The sequence below is a fragment of the Sebastes fasciatus genome, chromosome 19 (assembly GCF_043250625.1).
Source record: "Sebastes fasciatus isolate fSebFas1 chromosome 19, fSebFas1.pri, whole genome shotgun sequence".
Taxonomy (NCBI): Eukaryota; Metazoa; Chordata; class Actinopteri; order Perciformes; family Sebastidae; genus Sebastes; species Sebastes fasciatus.
In genome coordinates, this window is record NC_133813.1 from 22,072,064 (window position 1) to 22,097,200 (window position 25,137).

At 40.3% G+C, this 25,137-nt stretch overlaps 1 protein-coding gene across 1 annotated transcript in view; it reads left to right on the top strand.

The window, feature by feature from the left end:
• Nucleotides 1–25,137, top strand: part of bmpr1bb (bone morphogenetic protein receptor, type IBb) — a 61,200-nt gene that overhangs the window by 30,443 nt on the left and 5,620 nt on the right. Inside the window, exons 4-7 of the mRNA XM_074618105.1 lie at nucleotides 11,964–12,288; nucleotides 23,970–24,129; nucleotides 24,608–24,710; nucleotides 25,011–25,113. Of these exons, the coding sequence (XP_074474206.1) occupies nucleotides 12,201–12,288; nucleotides 23,970–24,129; nucleotides 24,608–24,710; nucleotides 25,011–25,113 (454 nt within the window). The 5' untranslated portion in view covers nucleotides 11,964–12,200. The remainder of the gene's footprint in view (nucleotides 1–11,963; nucleotides 12,289–23,969; nucleotides 24,130–24,607; nucleotides 24,711–25,010; nucleotides 25,114–25,137) is intronic.

Below are 25,137 nucleotides of genomic sequence, written 5' to 3' on the forward strand. Positions count from 1 at the left end.
CAGGGACTGGGCATGTTAAAAAGGATCCAGTGTGCAAAAGGCCCTGATGAATAGCATGCAGGCTTTTATATGCTGTCGGGACATGGAGCCATTTGACCTGATTGGTTCTTGTGCAGTTTGGCTTATCTGTGGATTTGAGCTAATATATTAATATAATTTAATATAATTTCTTTGGCATTTCTAAAAATATGATGTCGCCGTTTAAAGACACTTCGCTTTTGTGGCATTGACAGGGACAATATTTACGAGGGGTGGGAGTCACCAGAGGCCCCACGATACGATATTATCACGACACTTAAGTTAGATATGACCTTATTGCGATTTTAACCATTTTGCGAGTATTGCGATAAGGTACCTTTTTTCAACTGCAAATTATGCGGTTTGTCAACATCTGTTTTTTATCTAATAAGCAGGGCTGTCAATCGAATAAAATCTTTAATCAAGATTAATCGCATGATTGTCCATAGTTAATCGTGATTAATTGCATTAATCACATTTTGTATCTGTTCAAAATGTACCTTAAAGGGAGATTTGTCAAGTATTTAATACTCTTATCAACATGGGAGTGGGCAAATATGCTGCTTTATGCAAATGTGGTATATATTTATTATTGGACATAAATTAACAACACAAAACAATGACAAATATTGTCCATAAACCCTCACAGGTACTGCATTTAGCATAACAAATATGCTCAAATTATAACATGGCAAACTCAAGCCCAACAGGAACCAACAGCTGTCAGTGTGCTGACTTGACTATGGCTTGCCCAAAATTGGATAGAATTCCTTAGATTAATTCTTGTTTCATATGATAGCAGTATCTTCACTCTAGCTTTAAAACTGAACCCTCTACAGATCTGATGTTAAGAGGTTAATAGTTCAATACTTGACATCCCTGTATCGATACAGTATTGCCGCGCAAAATATCGCGATACTATGCTGTATTGATTTTTTTTTTTTTTTCACCCCTAGTATTCAAAAACATTCCAACCAAATGCACATAAATGCCTGACAACAAACAAATCTACAAGATGACATTGAGGATGTTATTTTGAACCAGTATTGATCTGCATTAAAGGAGAATGTTGCAATTGGTTAGATAGATTAGTCAGATTGCCGATGCTGTGATTGGTCAGTTGGACTTTCGAACTCTGTGTTTCCACCTGTGAAGGGATCACTGAGTCTTTATATTGTGTGGTTGTGTTGTTTCTTCTGAAAAAAAAACTGATGAAAGTCAGATGAAAATGATCAGCAGTGTGAAAAATGCCTTTGTTGTTGTTTTTACATTGTGTTTTCTCATTTTGTCGTACTTTATTTTTACCCAAAGCGTTCTGTGCTGTCCTAACCACAGGACATGTTGACCTTCTTTATTGTAAAATGGAGATGAACAGCTTGCAGCTGGAGATGTAAGAACTTTTTTGACATATAAAATCTGAAGAGCCATTTTTAACCATCCAAAATTTTTATTTTTACGGAAAATTGGTGAACATTAGATATTGTAATTTTAAAACTAAATTTCTGCTTACCAATAGCTTTTGTCACAGACAAGAATTAAAAAGCTGGCCGTTTAGTGACCACCCTCTTTTGTTTCTCGGTCTGTCCCAGTCACCTCGGGTTCACACTTTCCGGTTTATATTGTTTTTGACAGATTTGACACAAACCATGTCGTCCAAGCGGCTCTCTTCATTAAACATTTCCTGCAGCTTTGGTACGACATTCCTACACGCGCTTAGTGCACACACACAATTAGTGCTTGTTAAAGAGCATGTGATATGGTAAATACACCACCAGTTTCCCATAATTACAGCCTCCTGTGAACCTTAGAGGAGGCAAGTGCTCCGGGTGACTAAACTGGGACATCTTAACTTCCCCCTAAAACGTAATGCTTCCTCCTCTTTCCTAAACAAAAATATGCTGTCTTTTAAACTGAAATGTAAAGAAAAAGCTAAACTATTGTCTCTGCTCATCCTCCATTCTCTGCTCAATGCTCTTCTTGCGTTTTTTTTTCCATTTCTTTGACCCTGTTGCTGTCCTGTCACTTCCCTCCCTGCTGGTTATTTAGCACTTCAGTGGCTTGCAGGACTAATTGGAGCAAGAGACAGGTGGAGGCCCTCTGTATCAATCGGTCTTGTTAGTGGCGGGGCTATAGCTCACACTGGGTGATCTTCTTGTTTTTGCAGCATGAACGATAGAAGGAGGGCATGAACTTTTGACACACTCATCTATGGGGCCCCTCAGCAGCCTGCCAGGCTTCACTTATTGTGGGTTAATGTCAAGGTTCTCCGAGTAACCAAGCCAAAACACCGCTCTCCATGAATATGCTTAAAAAACAAAATGCTACTTTTACTCTGAACAGGTAGTCTACATGTCATTTAAACTCTTGTGGTGCATCTTTTTTTCTCTTTGTTTGTTCATACAGATTTTAAGATACAAGATGCTACTGCTCTGCACTGACACCCCGGCATGATCACTTGCCTCTCTCGGTCTCTTTCCCCATTTCTGTGTCAGTGTGTGTGGTATAAGGCACCAGTTCAGTAATGATGTGTCGGTGCGAGCGTGTCCACTGTGCGCCGACATGTTGCAGTATAATGCAACCAGGCAGGTGTGAGGGTCACAGCCAGTTTGTGGGCCAGTGTCTTGACCCCTGCTGTCTGCTTTGTCTGACCGTCAGAGGAACCCCTTAATTAGACCCTTTGGTTCGCGGTGTCTGCCCGACGCAGCCCAGCGGACACTCGGCAACAATCCCTTCATTAAATGCTCCTGGTTGACTTGGCAAGAAGAGCCTCGGTTTCACAATTCCTGCTGCACAAAAGCCATGTTTGAGAAAATCTCAGATTTTTCACTTTGAATTGTGAGCCCTTGGTCCTCTCTTTCCATCACTGAGAAGTGACTTTGTGTAATCCATATTTAGTAGAATATTCTGATTCACCAAGGTGGATGTTGTGGATGGTTTCTAAATTTTCACTTTCTGAGCTGATTTTCTGTCTCATTCTGTCTCTAAATGTCAATCAATGCAAAAAGCATACAACTGTTAGTGCTGCTGTAAAAGATGGCATTAAAGGTGCTTTGATAACATTGATAACATTCAGCCGCTAGATGTCGCATTCTCCCTCCCCCGTTCCATTACATTCACTTCACAACAAGTCGTTACCAGGCACTTACTGTCAATCTCAGCCATTTATCTATTTTTTCCACACTAATTGACGACCGAGAGATACTACGCGGTGCCAACGTCGTTTTATTGGCTCACAAGCCTTATTAGAATCTTCCACAGAGTTAAACAAAAACATTCATTTTGGACCCGCCAAACTTTTTTAAATAATTAATTCACAATCGGAACTTTTTTTTAGGAAAAAATATATTTTTATTCGGCACCTTTTATAAAAGCTCTGATAATGTATTATTTAAAAAAAAAAAAAAATCATCTACATAAAAATGTTATCAATAACACCTTTAAGTAAGTTGCTGAACTGAAACATACTATAGGTTGTAAAAACATTGATGTAGAAACAGTAGTATGACTGTAAAACGTTGCTTACATGCTTTTTCTCCTCCAAAATGTCTTTTGTCATTGCAGCAGTTCCAAATGATTAATTATAGGTTTACACACTGCTGCACAGTGTAATTTAAACAAAATGTTGCCTTTGGTTTGGTGCATGTTTGCAATGTGAGTGCATACCATTATGTAAGGGTAGAGTGATCAAGTGGCCAGAAAATGATTAGGAACAGAGCTATGAGGGGAATTAACTTAAGCACAGCCCACTGGCAGCCAGGCCTTTCTGACAAAAACAAGGAGGTTTACTCAGTAGAGATCCAGCAAGACCTGGCCCAGTGACCTTCAGTGGTACAGAGACTGAGAGAAGGAGACAGAGAGAGAGAGAGGGAGAGAGAGAGAGAGGGGAAGGATTTCATTCTGCTGTTCTTGGCCGGCGCGTGTTGTTGCCCCGGCCGTGGAAAATCACAGAGCACTTTCTTAACGGCACCTTCAGAGCCAGACAGACACTTCTTTACATGGAATCCATCTGTAAGGTTGTGTGGCTGTTTTGTAACCACCGGTGCCCATGGGTGAAACCTGAGCCACAGGTGTGTTTCAGGTGCAGTCACCAGTTGGTCCACAGAAAGGCCCTTGTGCATTGTTGTAATCGCAGCCTTTCAGTTTCAGTGTTTAGTGGTCCAATATAAAGAGATTACAACATTCTTGTCCCGTCGAGTGATTTGATAAGGTTCTCATGAAGAAGCTACATCAGTGGGTAAAGAAAAAGTTTATAAGGAAATCTGACAATTTAGTTTACACTTTGCTGTGATGTACCACAGCTTAGTTGTTCAAGATAAGACTGACATCAGGGTTATTTCACCAAACCTATAAAGCAAGTATATTGCATTACAAATGGAACAGATAAAAAAACAAATAACAAGCAGACTCTAGCTGGCCGTCAAAACGGTCCACACAACCGTTGCATTATTACATATACAGTCTAAAATGTAACTCCATGTTATCACAGAGATTTGCAAGGCGATGAGTCTGTGATCCTCTTCTATAAAATAACTATAAAATACGTTTGAGACATTGTTGTAAAAGCATGTTGTAAAAAATGCTCTCAGAAACGTTATAATTATCCGTCTGAACCACAAAGGTTCTGTTGACGATTTATATTTGCAGCGTTTGCCAATTCACAGTATTGCTGTTTAACTGTTAACCACTCCCCTCAAGGTAGCTCCAAGCTTCAAACTGTACTGGTTCAACTGCTTCAAACATTGAACATTAGATGGCAGGGTTCTTGTTGCCACTTGGATTCTTGGATAACCCACTCAAAGAGCAGATTCTTCTTCATCTGTATACCAAGTCCTTGAGGTGTCTCTGACTGAAATTAGGTGAGTAAAACAAAATGAGTCATTGTAGTGAAGAGGGCCCTGTCACATCAGGTCCAGTGCTTGTTGATGGAGTGGAGTGATGGAAAAGGTCATGGGCTTTGTTTGAAATTAATCCTTTGTTGGACAGGGATCTCAGATTGTGTGCGGTCCTGCAAATGAATGTGCCCGACTACTTTATGGTAGGGGTGTAAGAAAATATTGAGTATCGTGATACTGCATTGATTCTTAACTCTATCGATTTTTATTTAATAGTTTACATGCAAAGATTAACTCTGTAAATGCATTATTTCATGTGGCCTCTCAGTGTATATGTCCTTTCAAAGTGCTATGATGTTGGATGTTACAGGGACTGTGATAAATGTAAATGCAGATCCCACTGTTCTGATTGCATCAAATTCTTTACTTTTTTTACTCCGACTTTATGCACACGGTGGTGTGTTCTTTATACTATATTTCCTACAATTTTACTTTAAGGTATTATTAGATTTACAGGATTTTTGCATCAATGTGATGAATCACCTTGATTTGTCAGGTATTTAATTCACTTGATTAACCAATTTATCATTTGGTTATTTTTTGGCAATGACATTTTTAGAAAACATATTTTATGATATAGGTACTCTATAGTGAAATAGAATTACATATATTGTGATTGGAGATTATATCATATTGCAAGCACCTACTGTGCTTTATATTAAAAAACAAAAACTAATGCATCAAATTGCTGCTTTGCATGCCGTCTCAGGGCTCAGTTTTCTTAACTGGCTAGGAGCCGTGTTAAGTGAAATATTTATGGGTATCACAAAAGTTTTGACATTTACTGCCTGACACAGACAATCAGCTCACAGAAACTGTGCCGTTCCAACAAACTTAATTATTACCTGTACACATTGCATCTTTATGGACATCTGAATGCTGTAAATTCAAGTATTTGGATACGTCATGTTGTTCTCTCCTTGTTGAGTTATGACTTTACAAGCATTGCTCTCTTCCATCAGACAGGTCAGATCCTGAATTAAACAGCGACACATGATATATTATTATTATAGGATCACTTCATTCAAGATCATTTCCATAATTCTTCAGAACTGATGGTACTCATGGTTTCCCAGAAGTCATACTGGCTAACAACATGAATATTGGCAGAAATAATTGATTCAAAGTGATCTTGTTGATGTTTCAGCGTTTTTCAATATCTCACTACGTCGTCACATCATGAAAGAAAGAGACAGTGAGACAGACGGAGTGAGAGAATGAGACAGCGTGACAGACGGAGGGAGGGGAAGGAGGGCGAATCTCGCTGTGACAGCCCTTTCACTCCTTATGAATGACGTTTTTCTTCCCCCTCAGCATTCTTTGGGACTTCAAAGCGTCAATCTCAGCAGAGTGATTTGGCCCCACTATTGTGTGAATCTTGAATATTCATCAGGGTCTTTCTTTTGCTTGAGGGCTGAGACTCTGCTATGGATCTGCAGGGATCTCACAATATATACTCCCATTATTATTAATATATTTAGTGCCATTACAACCATATAAATATCGTCTGATGTCTTGTGTGAACGAGGGTATCTGGATTTAGATGGATACATACTGTCTCAGAGTAATTAAGTTAAGTTTCACGCTTAAATGTTGACTACACCAGCCTTCCTTTGTACTCCTTTTCCCATTGTGTTCCTATTAATAAAAATAAAAAAATGAAACATAAATGATTAGCTTGTTGTTAGACGAAGCCTGTTTCACAATGCAGTTTATAGCCGGGGACTTGAAAAGGCAGAGAGGTTGTTGTTCGGCACAGCGCGGAAACAATCAGTCAAATAATCAATTAATGGGATATTAACAATTCTGATGATTGATTAATTGTTTAAGTTGTTTTTTTTTAAGCAAAAATGCAAAATAGTTGCTTACTCCTTTTGGGATTAGACTGTTGGTTGGACAAAAACAAGCAATCTGAAGATGTCACATCAGGCTGCTGGAAACTGAGATGGGCAGGATTAAACTATTTACTAGAGCTTTCCTCAACCAAAGATCTGTAAAACTAAGTTTTGTGTTTACCAGAGATATGCTCATGCTCATACATATGCTCATACATTTCTTAGAAATAAAGAAAAGCTTTAAAAAAGACTAATCGACTAAAGAAATCTTAGTCGACTAAGACCAAGACGACGGATTAGTCGACTAATCGACTAAGAAGTGGCAGATCTATTTACTGACGTATTGTAGGACTAAATGATTAATCCTTTAACCTGATGAATTGATAATGAAAGTAATCAAATAAAAGTGCTGCTCCATGGTACAAAATATAGTCATTGTTTCTAAAAACTCAATAAGGAGAGGAGGCACATCTTTGTCTAGCTGGACGATGAAGACGGTGTCACGCTCTCTCCACTCTTGCAACCTGATTGGACCATCTGGGTGCCAGACAGCTGTGTTGCCACGGTAATAAACTGCTTTCCAGGATTCTATGACAGCAGTTTTAACACTGAGCTGCTGAAAATCCTCCTAATTTCACAGAGCTGGGGGTCAGTGTGGCCCCGGCTGGAACATCGCTCATGATACGCATTCCATCTTTGCCCAAAAGTAATTTCTTCATCTGTGTTCCGCCATGGCTCTTTGTTTCTCAGGTTAGCGGTGATTTTTCACAGTCATCCATCCCCGCTCCTCTCGCTGTATGATGAAAGGTGCGTTTGCTCCTTTAAAGTGCCTTTCTGAAATCAAAAACGTGGCTCGTTTTCACGGTGCATTGTAACACTACTGCTAGTATTATTGTAAGGTCTCTATTTCATAAGAAAATGTTTGGCTTATGAAATGGAGACAGATTATTACAAACAACCGAGCTGCATTAATTGATCTCTGACTGCTGGAGGGCAGAACGTGGGCGATGCAGAGTCTGCAAAACAAATTGAAAATAATCTCACAGCTAAACTACTCCCCGTAACTCCCTCCCAGTCTCTCCCAAATCAGAACGTACAGTAATGCCCTCTGTACTAAGAGGTCAAAGCTAGACATGGAGCACCATGGATGAAAACACAGTGCCAGCAGAAACGTTATCTTTACATGTGCCACCAAGTGAAGTACATCGTGCGCAATAACTTCTGACTGTGTTTATGTGAAAAAAATTCTATTTTACACAAATTTTGGTCAAAGAAAAGAGGCAATATGCCCTCTATGATGGGCATAGTGTTTGCAGACAGTCAATGTGTGGCATGCACACAGCTCCTCGAGCATGGTTTTATTTATTTAGACACAGTTATTATAACACATATTTTAATCTCTGGGGTTTTGTTGGAAGGCCTTTGAGCTTGAGCATCTGCCATTTTTCTTTTGCTAACATTGTATCATAGGAGCAGTGAGCAGAGGGTTTATAGTGCTGATCGGAGAACAGATGAGGCGTGGTGTCAGGAACACTGAGGTGGTGTTTTTCAGTCCGTTGAAAAACGTTAGAGAGCTGAAACCATGGATGTATTAAGGGAACTGGATACCATGTTCCAAGATGGCCCTCCATTCATTGCAATAAAAGTTGCTCACTATGCACATACACTGAAAAAAACTTTATTAGGCTTCCTCAGGCTTCTCACGTCATTCTGTGACTGAGCCAGCTCAGGTGGCTTCCTGCTAACTTTTGAAAACAATTTCTAAGTACAGCTCTTAAAGACTTGGGGGAAAAACATTCATTGTGATACAGCAGTTTATGTGGTAATTATTGTGCAAAAGAAAGTCTATTTTGGACCTGCAGTTCTGACTGTGGCCACTACACCAGAATCACCTCACAGCTTAGCCCTGTTCCTGGCGTCTTTGCAAGCAGATCTGTGGTGGACTGACAGGCTATCCTTCACATGGCAAACAATTGTTTTCTTCATGTCTGCAATAATTAAAGAGGTAAATACTAATTTAATAATTTATTCGAGTTGACCAGTCTCACATATACGTATTTTGCTTTTATGCTTTTAGATACAAATTTCCTTGTATGGCTTTTTATTACACCTAAAACGATCAATCGATTAGTTGATCGACAGAAAAATTTGTCTAGAACTATTTTCATAATAGTTTGTCATTGCTTTGTCTTATATGACCGTAAAGTGATTGGACTGTTAGTTGGACAAATCAAGCCATTTGAAGACGTAACCTTGGGCTTCAGGAAATTGTAATCGTAATTTTTCATAATTTTAAAAAAATCGTATTGACCAAACAATTGATTGATTAATAGAAACTCCAGGAAAGTTGGGAGGCGGCTTGCAAGAGGCAAACAAGTGGTCAAAATCAGAGCAGTAGAGGCTGAGATATCCTGACTTTCCCATAATACAACTTTTTTTTATACTTCCCCTGCCTTGTGAATGCCCTTAACCTTTAAATTGCATACCCCTGTTAGTAACACAAGCTTTCTTTTAAAAACTGTGTGGTCTTCAAACTCAAGCCAAGTTAACCCAACTCCTCTGGACAGAGCCACAAAATAAATGAAACCTCTGTTTTCACATGAGTAAACTGACATCGACGGAGTGCCCTTTTAACACAGATTTTATGGCGCTTGCATGTCTAATGTGACTATTTCTCATTCCAGTTGCAACAAACATTGCGGTTTCTACAGAACGATCAAGGTGCTGACAGATCTAATTCTCCGACAGTATTAATCATCCTGTAACTATGTGCGTGATGACAGATGAGTTCTGCAGTTAAAACTCAAACTAAGAGAGGGAGGGGAAGAAAAAAAAAAAGCAAGGGAAGTGAAGAGTTAATTTAACTGAAAGCAAGCCTTCCAAGCAGTCTGCCCCACTTTCAACCCCCTTTATGTGGTGGAGTGACCCCCACCTACAGAGCTGCTCACTCCCCTGGACCCCCCATCCCTGTGGGCTGAGTGGGCTGTCTGAGAATACAGCGAGGCTCCACGCTGGGCGTTTGATGGAGCGCAGAAGGGTGTGTGAGGTGCACTGACCCATTCACATTGCTCCCCATGCACTCGTGCTCCAGAATAGGCTGACTTATCACATGTAATGCACAGCGCTGCACAAATCAGGAGTGACAGCTATAGGGCCAGTGGAGCACTGGAAGGGAGAGAAGTGGCTTCTGGGAGCTGCTGTTCCCACCCAGTCAGACTTTAAGAGGGGACAGGTGTGGAGTAGAGAAGCCCATTTGGTTGTTGTTGTTGTTTCGCCCTCCTCCATCATTGCTTTAACACCACCGGGACTTTTTTTTTTTTGCTTCCCATTAACCATTTGGAACGGATAAACTTCTCTCTCTTCAAGGAAACTGTTTCTCTCGCTCACAAGGATCTTACATGTGCGATTGTGGAAATTCGGCCATCTCTGAGATGTTTACGATTCATGTAGGTGCTGTAGTTAGACTTGATGTAATCTGTCTAATAGCTCACTTAATCCTCTTAACTTGTAAATCTTCACCACTGGAATGTGTCCCTATTGTTATCATTTTTTTTGTCCTTGTGGTACTGCATGTTTGCATGCGTACGTTGGATCAGTGTGAAGTTGCAAAGTTGTGGCGGTGCCTGGAGGTGTGAGCTCTAATCACCTCTAATCACCTGATGTGTGAGGGTCTGATCCCCGTACAAGTGTTTGTGTTTTCACCCCCTTTCACATGAGGAACTGAACGCGACTCAGCCCACGTCTGACCTTTAATACCAGACTCTTGGTTACAGATTAATGCCATTCACACAGCACCTGTGTCTGCAGCTGTAGTTCCGTACACATTACATGAAGATGGGGTTGTTGAGAGGTTGTTTTTTTGTTCATCATTGTGGATTGTATGACAAATGAAGGTACTTTTTATTTTGAAGTCTTTTGTACTTTTTGTAAGAGGGTGGTTGTTAGTTGCATTCCTTCTAGGGAATTCACGTATGCAGGCTTTACCGCTTTAAAGGTGCTATTGATAACAGTCAGCCTCTAGATGTTGCATTCTCCCTCTCTGTTCCATTGCAATTACTTCACAACAAGTTGTTGCCAGGTACTTACCGTCCATCTCAGCCATTTATCCTTTTTTTTTTCCACAACCCAGAGATGCCACGTGATACAAATGCTGTTTTACTGTTGGCTCACAAGCCGTGTTAGAAATGGGAACCAAACGTCAGATATCTTCCACAGAGATAAACAAAACATTAATTTTGGACCTGCCAAAAATGATGATTTCACAGGGAAAGGAAAAGACATCTCTGTGGATTTATTATTTTTTAAATATTTTTTTTAATAATCATCTACATAAAAATGTTATCAATAAGACCTTTAAATGTGGAGTTGTATTGTTGAACTTTGACTTCTACAGTTTTTCCACTTTGTCTCCTTTTTTGTTTGTTATTTTGTTTTTCTGTGTTGTATATTATTATGGAAAATGACCGTGAGATTATGTATAACAATGAAGAAAATACAGAAACGGGTGATCTGGTGACATCTGACATAACAGGAACTTGAAAGAATTTCTTGGAAATGTAATGCAACAACTTCTTCTGTAAATGTATTTTTAACCATCTTTGCAGTTGACGGGAACATAATCTCTGTCTGGCAGAAAATACTATAGCAACTCAGCCTTTCACACCATCGCTAAGCAGTGACTGACACACATAAAACAGTGTTGCTGAGCCAGCTTGGATAACCCGCGTTGACCCATTCACTCCAACCACAAATACAGGTCTTGTTCTTCAGTGCATCAAACACTTCGTAGCTCTGACTTGCTCAGCCTTGCAGGATTTGATACCAGATGGTTTTACCAAAGTATATGTACATGCCCTCTGTAAGTTTATACTCCTTAGTTCTTACGGTAGTTCCCGTGTCCCTCTTGGCATGCTGTGTGTTTGTATGCCTGTGGCAATAGCTCATAACGCTTTTCACTGCTGCCTCTCACACCTCGTTCAGCCCCGGCTCACATCCTACTCTACTTTCTGTGTATAAGTGATGTGAGAATCTGTAATGTGCATGTATGTGTGTTAGGCTGTACGTGGATTCACATATACTCAGCTGTTCCCTCTGTAGTGGAGCGGTCATAGAAAGGGCTGGACAAATAGCACAGTGAGAGAGCAACTAAGTAACACCCTCCTCCCCCCCCTCCCTCTTTTCTCCCCACTTCTTCTTTCTCTGTGTCTGACTCTCCCAGGCTGTCAGTGTGGAGTAGAGCTGGAGGCTGCAAGGCTGCTGTGGGAAGTTCCTGAGAGTGTGCAGAGTGGCAGTCACTCACAGAGAGACACTTGTACAGAAAGTGGACTGGCGCTCTTTTTTACGGAAAGGATATAAAACGTGGTCTCACACCTTTGTCTCTTTGCACGGGTGTGTTCGTTGTGGCTGCGCCACAGGGATTTGAAGGAGGTGGGCGACTGGAGTTGGTGCTGGAGTGATGGTGGTGGCGTTGCTGCCTCAGGAGTACGCCTGGCAGGCGATTCTCCTGGTGACTGGACTGGCATCACTGAGCCGTGGGTCTGATGGTGAGTACTGTGCTGGACACCAGCTCTTTGACGCTTCCGCTGCCTTTATGTTTTAAGTGGCTGCGAGGCTGATGAGGCCGAGGCCTTCATGTGTTTGCTTCTAGTTTGTCTCTCATTGGCTGAACTGTAATGAAAATCTGCAAGAAGTAAATTGAAAGATCCTCTTTTTAAATTTGTGCATATTTTCTTCTTAGGTATCTATCTATATTTTGTGATTTGTGGTGGAAGACGCTTAATTGTACTTTATTTTTTTTGTCAGAAGCATGTTTTCACACTTTTTATTGTGAGTAAAGTCAGGCTGCAGGTTGACCGCGCTAGCTGTGAGGTTAACCCGTCTATTTTTTACCCTGCGGTATTTATGATGAGCAAAAGCTATTATGATCTCCACGGGGGCAACCATGAGAACGGGTGTGCATTTATCTGCCCCGTCCTCTCCCCTTCTCGACCCCTCCACCCCTCCACCCCCCACCTTCTCCCCCCCCCCCCCCCCCCCCCCCTGGTCATGTTTTGAATTGTTTGAAGATGGACAGCCAGTTGTCTTTTACGATGAATGCCAACAGTGTCACGGTGCCCCGTAAGGTTGTGACAGGCGGGGAGGGTCGACAAGCTCCCTGCCTCAAGGAGATGACACTTGTGCATTTGTTCCGTGTGTGATCACAGAAAGGAGAGAGACATTATTGGTCAGTGTGAGTGGTAGTATGAGTTTGGGATTTTCTATTTTAAAAATACTAATTCAACCATTTGTTTAAGTTACACATATACACATTTTACTTTTTTCTTTTCCCAGTGTGGCTTTTTATGAGAGCTGAAACAATCAATCGATTAGTCGACCAACAGAAAATGGATCTGCAACTATTTTTATAATTGTCATTTCTTTGTCTTACTGTATTATTGTAGTAAAGTGAATATCTTTAGGTATTGGACTGTTGGTTGGACAAAACAAGCCATTTGAAGACATCACCTTGGGCTTCAGGAAATTGTAATGGTCATTTTTTAATATTTTCTAAAATGTTATAAACCAAACAATTAATTGATTAATAGAAAATGAATCCACAGATTAATCGATAATGAAAATAATCATTAGTTGCTGCCCTACTTTTAAAGGAACAGTTTTTAGGATTTGGCGGCATCTAGCAGCAAGGTTGCAGATTGCAACCAACTGAAATGTCTCTTCTTTTGTGTGCCAAGCGTTTAGGAGAACTATGCAAAATCGGGTAAAAACACGAATGTCCCCTATCTAGAGCCAGCGTTTGGTTTGTCCGTTCTGGGCTACTGTAGAAACATGGCGGCCGGCTCCGTGGAGAGGACCCACTCCCTATGTAGATCCAAACGGCTCATTCTAAGGTAACGAAAACACAGCGATTCTTACTTTCAGGTGATTATACACTAAAGAAAACCGTTATGACTATTATATTCCATTTTTGCCAATGGATCCCCCTAAATGTTACTGTTATTTTAATGGTTTCTGTGGACAAGCTTAACCTTTGCAGAAATACTCCGTTGTCAAACACTTATTAAGAACAAATGGTAAATGGACTTGCATTTATATAGCGCTTTTCTAGTCTTCTGACCACTCAAAGCGCTTTACACTACATGTCAGCATTCACCCATTCACACACACATTCATACACTGATGGCATAGGCTGCCATAAAAGGTGTCAACTTTGCCCATCAGGATCTAATCTAAATACTCATTCACACACCGATGGCTACCGATAGTTGCCTTCAGGAGCAATTTGGGGTTAAGTGTCTTACTCAACGACACATCGACATGTGACCGGAGCAGCCAGGGATCGAACCACTGACCTTCCGATTGGTGGACTGCCCTCTGAGCCACAGCCGCCCTAAGAACACAGTTGGGTGTCAGGCTGTAAAGCTAGCATCTGGATACACACACACACACACACGCACGCACACATGCACACACACATACACACACAATAGCACAGTGTTTATAAATATTACCATTAAGCGATGGTCTGGAAAATTTCACCATATGACTCTTTGCTGCAACTGGATTGCCCTTAAATGATAGATGATGTGTCAGTTCTTTTAATTTAACGACCTATTTATGCTCTCCTGATGCTGCCATGGACTCTTCTTGGTATATTTTAGTTACATAGTGTATGATATACAGTATAGTGTATATATGTATATGTTTCCAGTACTCATTTGATGCAGACTTGTCAGGGTATTAGTGTTTTTTTTCCTCATATAGTAAAAATGTAAATACATCTCCGACCAAGGCTTTTACAGAATATTAACAGAATTGTCATCGATACGTTTTTTGGAAAATTCTTAGAAAACCGGAAAGCTTTCAAAAATGAAACGGAAGGAATAATAAGCAGGTAGATTTCACGTTAGGACACAAAGGGCACTCTGATTTTAATCCTGGTTACAAAGAGATTCTTCACCGTCTAAAATAAAGACCAGCTGTAAAATCCCAGACTGACTGAATAGTTCAGAGCTAGCTGTAACTTTCGCAGTTGGTCACCAAATACCTCAGCTGCTGATGGATGTTTCTTCAGAGAATTTCCTTCATTTGTATCTGTGCAGACTGAGCAAAAGTGTTTAACTTCTCATCCAATATTAGTCCAGCGTGTTTGAGGGTCAGCAGTACACACAGATAGAAAGGATGTAGGAAGATGGAGTGAAATTCAAACAGAATCATGTATGAAGAGTAGCATTGATTCACAGTCTCAACAGAACAGTCTGATTTTAAATGACAGGAGGCAAAGTTCCTGCTTGTTCCTGTCAGTGCGGACTGAAGCTGTGAGCCCTCTTGGACAGATTTCCTACTAAAGCTCTTTCTACAGTGTTGGGCTTCCACAGTTTTACTCCTTTTGTCCACTTTCTTTCACTAACACTTGAGCCACCAGTTGCTTTTCAGTTTTTCCTCTGTGATCTGATATTTTAAAGGTCTCCCAAATGAGTAAAACATGTGGGAGGTTACCCATAAATCTAAGCAGCATGGTCAATTTGCCACCTGTTTCTGTAGGCTGGTGAGGTTCACAGAGAGTAGATGAGGCCTAGCCTCATTCTTCCGGTCGCAATGCAGTGGAAATACAAAGAAGTTGGTTGTATGTTCGATAATATACTTTGTGATGGTTTCATTTCTTTTTTATTATATTGGTTTTGGCTCATCCACATTTTTGGTTTCGCTTTGTCCCATGTTTGTACACAAAACCGCTGAGTGACTATGAGAACCCAATGTGTCTGCGTCATAGCCGCAAATACGACAACTCCCCAAAACACCCACCTAGAGAGACACTGACGCACAAACTGATACGAGCTGTTTATGGCTATTGCTGTTTTCAATCTCATCCCGTGACTCCAAAATACAGAAGGTCAACCACAAGTTCCCTTTACGCCACTGAAAGATATCATCTGGTCTTCTGAACAGACTTGTATAATCAACAAGACTCTCTGAGAAGAACAATGTCCTTTCCAAGTACAATGTCGAGTGTTTTCTTTCACAGTGTTTTCGAATATCTGAAAATGTCAGTGTGTCTCTGGAGGAGTGCGTCTCTGTAGGAACATTCAGAGGAGGTATTACTTTTCTTTATCAGCAACCGTTTAGGTAGGGGAAAACAGGACAATTGTGATATTCTTGTAAGGGTTGTTGTATTTGAGAACTGTTTTTTGGGTTCTCATAGAATCAGTTTATATGTAACCCTGTTGATGAATATTCCAAGGGTAGGAAATTGACGAAAAACGACATTTATAAAAAGATTTCTTCAACAGTTTGAAACGGAAGGTGCATTGACTACACTTATCGCTCTTTGGAAGACATCTGTGTGGAGTTGAGTTGTTGTGGAACAAGGTCAGAGTGTTACTGTGGTGCAGTGGTCCAGAAGTACAAAACAGCAGCAGTTGGTCCTCGGCAGGACCAGGCCTCTCCAGCCTTCTGTGAGCTGCTTCCTGTCAGGATGTGGATACGGTTCCCCCACACAGAATTTGATCCCCAGGCAGATGTGCTGCTCCAGCAGTCAGGCATGGGAGCATATTATGTGTGTTTGTGTAAAAGTTATTCATGTGAGCCACATGAGTATATCTGCCTTGTGAGATTTGGACACTTAGGACTACTTTTTGTGAATTCAGGGAGTACTGAAACACACGGTATGTCATTTCTGCCGTTACAATAGCAAAAGACGGATTTTGATGGCGTTGTGAAGTAGAGTGGGATCATGGGAGTTTTTGTCTTCATTAAACAACCACCATTGCCGATGAAAATCAATCTGACGTGACTCCGAAAAAAACATCTGGTAATGTGTTAAAGTTTTATTCACGTTACGTTTATTCACATTTCATTCTAATGAAATAGCCGCAAGTAACATTAGTTGACATGGCGTTAACTTCCTTCCTCACTCTTTGACGCATGTCATGGTGTAAATGGGATACGACGCCATTGACAGGCGACCAAATGAAACACACCATTACCGGGACACACTTGACACGTGAGCAGCGTGTGTGCGTCATGGGGACTTTTACTTTTTATTTCGGCACCCATGTTAACAGGTTAGAGCAGCCGCACAGCCCGCGTGAGCAGCGCGGCTCAGGCGTGGGTTGGCTGCGGCTCGGCTGCATGTCAGCTGCGTCTCTTCTAGAGATTCGAGGTCTTGCCTATTTTCTTTTCTTGTGCCATGCACAGTTCACAGCTTAAACATGAAACACACAGTGAAAATGATCTTTTGACAGTATATTGACTGTCAATATCTGTTAAATGTCACAGACATGAACGAAGTTAATATTTATTTTTAACTCAACACTTCCTTTTTCCATTTCAAAATAAAAGCCCTCTAGCATTTTTTTGTTTGGACAGAATTCTTCAGACGGCTTTTATTCTGAAATATTTTCAGGACAGTGTTGTGGAAAATGCAGTGACTTGCACGGCTCCATAAATGAATAGAGAACCAGCTTTTAATTGTGGAATAGTACTGTACCATTATTTACAAATGAGCATGCACTTCTTAACCTTTAGTCTGTCTAAAATAAACAGAAATTACATTTATAATGAAATGAAATGGCCATTAAGAAAGGCAAACTCTATGTAGAAAGAAAGGGCTGCCAGTAGCCACGCAGCAGAAAAAACGCAGCCAGTGTGGACACCACACGCGTGAGACATGCAGCAGTTCAGCGAGGTAGCCGTCACGTGCAGCTCACGGGTCCAGTGTGTCCCGGCTGTTACCTTGAATAAAATTATAGATTTCTTGAACATTGTTGGAAACATTTTGGATAATGCAAGTACACAACTCAACAAAGTGTATAACATAGGTTGAGTCATTTTTAGTGTTGGAAATTCAAGCTTATATGAACCTAAAACACATCTGGTTTTATGTTATAAATACCTTGAACAACCTTGAGGAGAAAAACACTTTTTCTTTAGGCAGAGGTAATATTGTGGGGTAAAATGACATATTGTGGTGGCGCTATGGCTGTCGTCTCTCAATATGTCTGTAATAGAGCCCAGCATTAGTCAGTGGCTCGTGGCTTTTTCCAGTAAGTCCAGACCACATGGATAGATAGACGAGCAGTGAGATGAACTGATGAGCATTGTGGATAGACGATGTTAAAAAGATATCTTGATCTTGACAGGAGCAGGAATAAATAAGAGAAGATGGGATTGTGATGGTGTGTCGGGATGAGTGCCACACACGTACACCACACTGTGGTCAATACAAAGCCTTGGTTTCATAGCATGCCTGCATCCACACCTGTTCCGTGTGTGTGTGCATGTGTCTGTTTGTCCGCATGTGTGTTGTATTTAATTTAAAGGGGACCTTTTATTCTTATTTTCAGGTTCAAACTTGTATTTGGGGTTTCTACTAGAATATGTTTGCATGCTTGAATGTTAACATAATGTGAACGTTATGTTTCTTTTTTTATTATTATGTTCAAGTACTGCATTGTTATTTGGAAAGAAAAGTATTCACACAATTACATAGAGATCCACAAAGACATTAAACAATATTATATGTAACTAAACATAAAAGGAAAAAGATGAAAATAAATATGGAAATTGACATGCTGGCAAAAAAACACACTTTTCTAATCACAAATTAATTTCTCTGAGAAATGCATATATATATATTTTTTTTAAAGAAATTAACGTGTGTGTTCCTTATAATAAAGTTTAGACAATTGTCCTCCTAAATCAGTTTTTCTTAACCTTCCATATGCAAGATCATTCATACTTTCATATGCAGGGTTTTCTGTGATTTATCGGTAAGTCTGATTCATCTCAGTGCACAATACTTTTTTCCTTCTTGATTCAAGTGTCTGTCTGTCTGTCTCTCTCTGTTCTTGGCATTCATTGGAATATAGCAGAAGTCAGTTTGTCTGTGTGTCTGCTGTGTGTTTGGGTATTTTTGCTGTGGATATAGCAGCTCTCTGCTGTCTTCACACACCCTTGTGGAAAGTTTTCTCTGCGCAAACATTGCGAATCCCTGATAGTCAAGCTAGTTTTTCTGAAGATGGTTAGTTTGGGGTACAATGTGGAGCGGGGTCTACTACGGCAGACCGGTCAGACAGTTGATAAATTAGTTGTGGCGTTATTGCTGCGGGTGGTGGGAGCCTCAAAGTGTCCATCTCATTCCTTCACAAAGGCGGTCTGGTCACGGCCGGTAAACACAGAACAGGTTGCTGGAAGCTGCACGGTGGAAACGGATGACCTGATGCGGGTGTATAGCAGCAAGAGACGGAGGAGAGTGTGTGGAATGTGTGTGTGTGTGCGTGTACAATCTGTGAGTGTCTCGAGTGGCAGAGTCCTTTGAAGCCTGTAGGGGGTTAAGAGGGATGAGAGTGCGGTGGTAGGGTGGAGGAGGATGTATGGCCCCTTTGCAGGTTGGTTGTGACCCCCTCGGGGTCAGAGTGCACGCTGAGGAGACATCTTCCCCCTGGGGAAGATGTCTCCTTTGAGGAGGTGATTTACAATGGCCACCTGGAGTAACTTATCTCCCTTTTCTCTCATGTCCTCCTCTCTGCCTGTGATGAACAGTGTGAAGGTCTCAGCTCACAGATTAAATGGCTGTAGTGCTGTGAAGTCGGCTCTTGTGAAACAACCGTGTTAATTGGAACACTTTATGGAGAGTTTTTCTTTTCTTTTTTTTCCATTTTCCTGCACATGAAATTCCCCCATCAACATTTCTCTCCTAACTTCACCGGTAATGGCAGTAATTCTGTTTTGCATCGATTTCCAGTTATCTCTTGATGGGAAAAAAACAAATCCAATATTGTAACAGTATATTTATTGATCGCCAGTGTCAGTCTGGATTACAACTTTAGTTGTAAAGATCACATCACACACTTCTATCTCTAGTGCACAAAACAAATCCAGTATAGCTGTGGACAATATGAATATTCATCAGGAATTCAATTTAGAGATTAATAGAGGACATCCTGCCTATAGCTCTCGAATCTAATTAATTATTGTTTTCACGGGACACAATTTCAGATAAATGTTTCTACGGTGCACAACAGTACGTCCTCTGATATTGAGCTACAAATGAAAGGAACAAGTTGGCTTTAGTTTACAGTTTCAGATATTCAAGGTCACATAGCACATTCTCTGAAATGCCCAACTCATGACTCATCGCTGACTCCCGTTCTACAACGAGCCATTCTCAAAGATCCTCCGTCTTTGACACATTTAACATTTAACGGTTTTATTACATTTCACCTTTTAACTCTGGCTGTTGCTTTTGTGTCATACTTGTTACCATACACTGTTCATCCAAGTATCTGTACCTTGGTTTAGGATAATCGTCCTCATCATCATTCCTGAACTGGTATGAAATGGTCATATGCAAGAAAAGAAAAGAAAATCACCAATGTCTTGCCGATGCTCTAGCCTCCTGTTTATGCTGCCAACCACTTGATTGGAAATAGTGGGGGATTTGTCGTAAAAAACACGCAAATAATTCAAATTAAATCAAACATTTTGCACAAAAAACAGCTACAGTAAGTCTTTAATAAGCTAAGTCATATATTTTTTTTTGTAGTTAAGGCAAACTGGCCATACCCAAGACTTATATTTAATATCTGTTTTGTTTTTGCATCAAGGTAACAGGAAGGCCAAGGTAACAGCATGTGTGCTGTTGGATAAATGATATGCGTTTCATGTCTCCATTTAGTATCACCGTAGGAATGACATACAGTCCACAGTCATGCTACCTCCGTCACCACGGAAAACTTGACTGGAAGTGAGGAGGGAGGAAGTGTCAGACCACGCTGATAGTGTTCAGCCAGAAATGAAAAGAGATGACAAACGCGGCCTTGAAGACAGCACATGATATGTCATCACTCATTCAGATATATTTGGAAAAGCTGAAGTCAGTGCCGACGGGCCCAAGGATGCAGTGCCACTGATGGTGACGAGCTGTGACTGAATGTCTCCAGCTGGAGTTATTCACTATATGTAACTTCTAATTGCTTGAAGTGGGTATGTTTGTGTGTAATACACTGCCGGTGTATGTGTGTGTGTGTGTCTAGTTTGAGGACCAGCCTGTGGAATGTGTGGGGGATGCAGATCAGATTTCGGGGTGACCTTGAGTGTGCCCCGTAGCTGACACAGCAAGTCTGTTGTGTATGTGAATACAGAAACAAAGAGAAAATGAAGTGTGTGTGTGATTAACAATGGACTACTGTGGTGTATTTATAATAATAACTCAACCTTTTATCTTATATATCCAAATCTATTAAGTTATGGTCTGTTTAGTTGCAGGGCCATCTTCTAATAAAAGTAGGCGATTTTATACCTGGATGATATTTCTTCCCTCAATGTGGTGTTTAACTTGAGGAAGAAAAGCTCTCTGTTACAGTAGTAGAACTTGTGCTAAGCATAACAAAGATGGCCTCTCCCTTACTGTAAGACTCCTGCTGGCTTGACATCCTATAGCCTCTTTAATAGTCTGGTGAACACACAGTGACTCTGTAGTAAACCTTCTCTTATATACCAAGCATGACAAACTCCCCCCCTCTACAAACACACACACACACACACACACACACCTTTCTTTGACAAGAAGACAGTCTTATGTTACCTAGAGGTCTCGAGAAATTACTACATACTTCATGGCACGCATGTTCGATCTTAAATGTTAAAACTTAAACCCCTTATGTCAATGCTAGGTGGTAGTTGTGTGCTGAGCAAACATGACAATAAATGACAATCAAACTCTCATTAAGGCTATTGTAAGCCTGTTATTCTAGATTAAAAAAAATCATCATTTAATTTTGGCGGAGTTTGTGAGGAGTTAAAATGTATTTAGTGCATTTAATGTCAATATTTGTAATTGTTTTCTGTTGTTAATTGATTTCCAGTAATAAATACATATACATTTGCATAAAGCAAGCATATTTGCCGATTTACTCGACATATACTTGACATATCTCTCTTAAAGGTACATTTTGAACTGATAAAATATATGTTTGATCTCCTTTAAATATTTGAATCGATTGACAGCCCCAACATTCGCTTTTATTTTACTCCAAAGCAGGATTCTCCTTCCCTTACGTCAGCTTTTCCTGTAACACTTTTCTTTGGAGTGACCTGCCTCTGTCTTCTTTGCTCACTTACCACCTTTGTAAAAGTTTTAATAAAACAGAGTCGATGTGGACAGAATGTATCTGTAAGCCTGACAACATCATGAAACATTTCCCGCACACTTGCAAAGCAGATGTGATGACAAACCAAGGCTACTGTGAGGGAGGATCGGTACACGTCGACAAACCTCTCCTCTGACAGAAACGATAACACAGATCAGGCTGGAAGGACACGGAGTACCACTTAAAGAACAGCCAGTGTGTGTGTGTATACTGTCCCACACTCCCATTCAGCCTTTTCATCACGTAGTCCTCTGGAGTATTACCCATGTCCCCCTTTTCAATGGCTGGCTTTCAGGCTGTTGCACTGCTTAGATCTACTTACAGCTACTATAGGGAAACCCATCCACAGTATAAGGAAGCTATTCTTGGATTTTATATATGGATGCAGGGATGTACACCTGTGATGTCTCGGCTTTCATAGTTTATAGTTGCTTGTGAACGTTCTTGTTACGCAAGCTAAGTCAGGATTTTCAATGCAGATGAATAACTGATTAACTTATCTACAGATTTATGATATATATATTATAATAAAGAGAGCAGAAGAGGAAAGAGAGAGCGAGAGAGTGAGGAAGACATCCATCTAGTGTGGCACAACACTGTTCAGCTCTCTGACCACAGAGGTCTTCAGGGACGAGCTGCTGTCTGAACTGGTTTTATTTTCCACTGATGAATTTATGTACCTTCAGTTACTTTGATAGTTAGGAAAAAAAAGTTTGCACATTGTATTAATCATTCTTAATGAACAATTTAACAGTTTTAATCAAATAATTAACACATTTGTCTAAACATTTGACAATGAACATTATTCATGTACTACAAATGAACTGGATTATTCTTATTACCAAACAATTAAATGTTAAATCAGTGGATGTTAATCCTGTCTTTAATCCATTTATCAGTTTATGCGTTAATGTTTTAAAAAATCCAGTTGGTTCCTTGTTTTTTTTCCTTCATAATAAACATTTAATGAAGTACAGTTGAGAACTAAAAGATGGAATTCCCTTTTTAGCTCAAAGCACGACCTTGGAGTGATTCAGTATTCAGCTGCAGCTGCAAAAGTTAACACTTTCAAGGATGAGCAAGTCCAGAGCAATAATATTCATTTCCTGGTTTATGTGAATACACGTTTACTGTGTTTGACTCTGTATTGCTACATTTGAAGTATTGCTACATTTCCACCAGGCAATAGATACAATGCACTAGGCATTGTATCTATTGCCTAGTGGAAATGTTATTCCTCCTCTCCGTAGGTAAACTCTAAATCATCTCATATAAACAGTTACCTAAATACTTTGCTTTTTAGCAGTTCTGACAACAAAATAATGAGGTCTGTCAGCTGCCCTGTGCTATTTGGAGATTGATTCTGGGATGGAAATTATTGCTTCTGTGCAGCCAGAGTGAATAAAAGAAGGTGATAATTAACAAATTACAGGAACTTTCTCCTTTTTCTGTTTGTATATTTGTTAGTATATATATGTTTTAAGGAGTGACGTTCTCACCATAGAGTAGTTCAATATTTAACAGGTTTATTTAAATATGTTTAACTTGATTATCTGTTCTTTTGACATTAAATTCCATTGTGGTTTGGAGGATTTGAGTTATTGTAGAAAGGGATTAAATTGAAGAATACCATTAATATTAGAAAAGCTCAGGCACGGAAAGTTTTCTTTATGTTAACCAAATAATATGAAAGATAGATTCTGTTGAATATTACAGTAATGTACTGTAGACTCATACACATTTCAAAACCACTATGCATACTCAGACATGCACGCAAACACAGCACAAAGACTTCTTTCTGGTGAGTAGTGATATTCTGGTTCCAGACTTCATGCAGGTACATTGAGTCCAGTCCAGAGCAGCATGGTTGCTTTCAGCAGCACATCTTCACACATTATGTGGATTGCATTGCCATGGTAACCGTGGCAAGTCAGGCCAAACAATATAATTCAAAAGAGCCTTTGGAAATTAGCAGAAAATGTTGTTTTGACCCTTTGATTTGGCATTGCTGGAGCCAGAGGAGTGTCCAGGTGTTTTGGCTTGCCGTGGTGCTAAGTATCGCTCTCTCTTTACAGCCAACCTGTTGGACACCATGCTGCTGAGAAACGGATGGAAGGGGGGATCGGAGCGAAGGCCGGAGGAAAGCAGCAGCACAGCGACGGTTTCATCTCCGAACATGCTTCGCTGTCATTGCTATCATCACTGCCCTGAAGACTCTGTCAACAACACTTGCATGTACGGTGAAGCACACACAAAACTCTGCTCACACACACGCACGCAGACTATAAAAATAACTATAACAAGGCTATTAAAAGACAACACCATTATCCACAGTAATTATCCGAGACACCTCTAATTACCTGATTAGAAGTACTCAAATGTTGACTTTAGCTAGTCTTTAATGAGATCCCTCAAGCCTCTTGAGATGCAGCTTATTAACACTTTCATTAGCAAACCCTCTTGCATTAATTCATCTTTGTGCATATGGTATGTGCTGGGTGTTACAGAAATGTAGGTGCTTATAATAAATACATGTTTTATTATAATAGTTGAAAGATAAATAGATTTGAAACAGATTCTGAAAGGATTTGTCTCAATAAGCATGTTTAATTCTGGATTTAGATTCAATAAATACCTATGAAGATGAAGACAATGATGAAAAGACTCCCAGGCTTGTGTTTACTCATATGATGATGTATGTGCATTTTGGTAGGACTGATGGTTATTGCTTCACCATGGTGGAGGAGGAGGAGGGGGGCGTGGCAGTACTCACCGCAGGTTGTTTAGGACTTGCCGGCTTTGAGTTCCAGTGCAGAGTAAGTCAGCTGTATGTGTGTCTTTGTATATGTATTTGTGCACTTATCTGTGTATGTGTGTCCTTCACGAGCTGTTGTTAAGCCTTTACAAGCTTTTCTTTGCTCACAGCAGCTCTTTATGAGACCTATTTAAATCAGACTTGTCCAGCCCCGCTATCTTTACACACAGTGGGGAAAAAAACGTTGTATTGTAAAATGTTCTCATTAGGAATAAGTGTGGCTATAAATATCCTCTACTTTCGTGTCTTCATTAGTGCTATGTAGAAAGGCATGTGTCTTATGTGTGTGTATGTGTGATAGGACACGTGGAACTCCCGTTCGAGGAGAGCTATGGAGTGTTGCATGGATCAGGATTATTGCAACAGAGACTTGCAACCTACTCTTCCTCCACTCCTGACATCAGGTAAGACACACACTTGTTCGCACA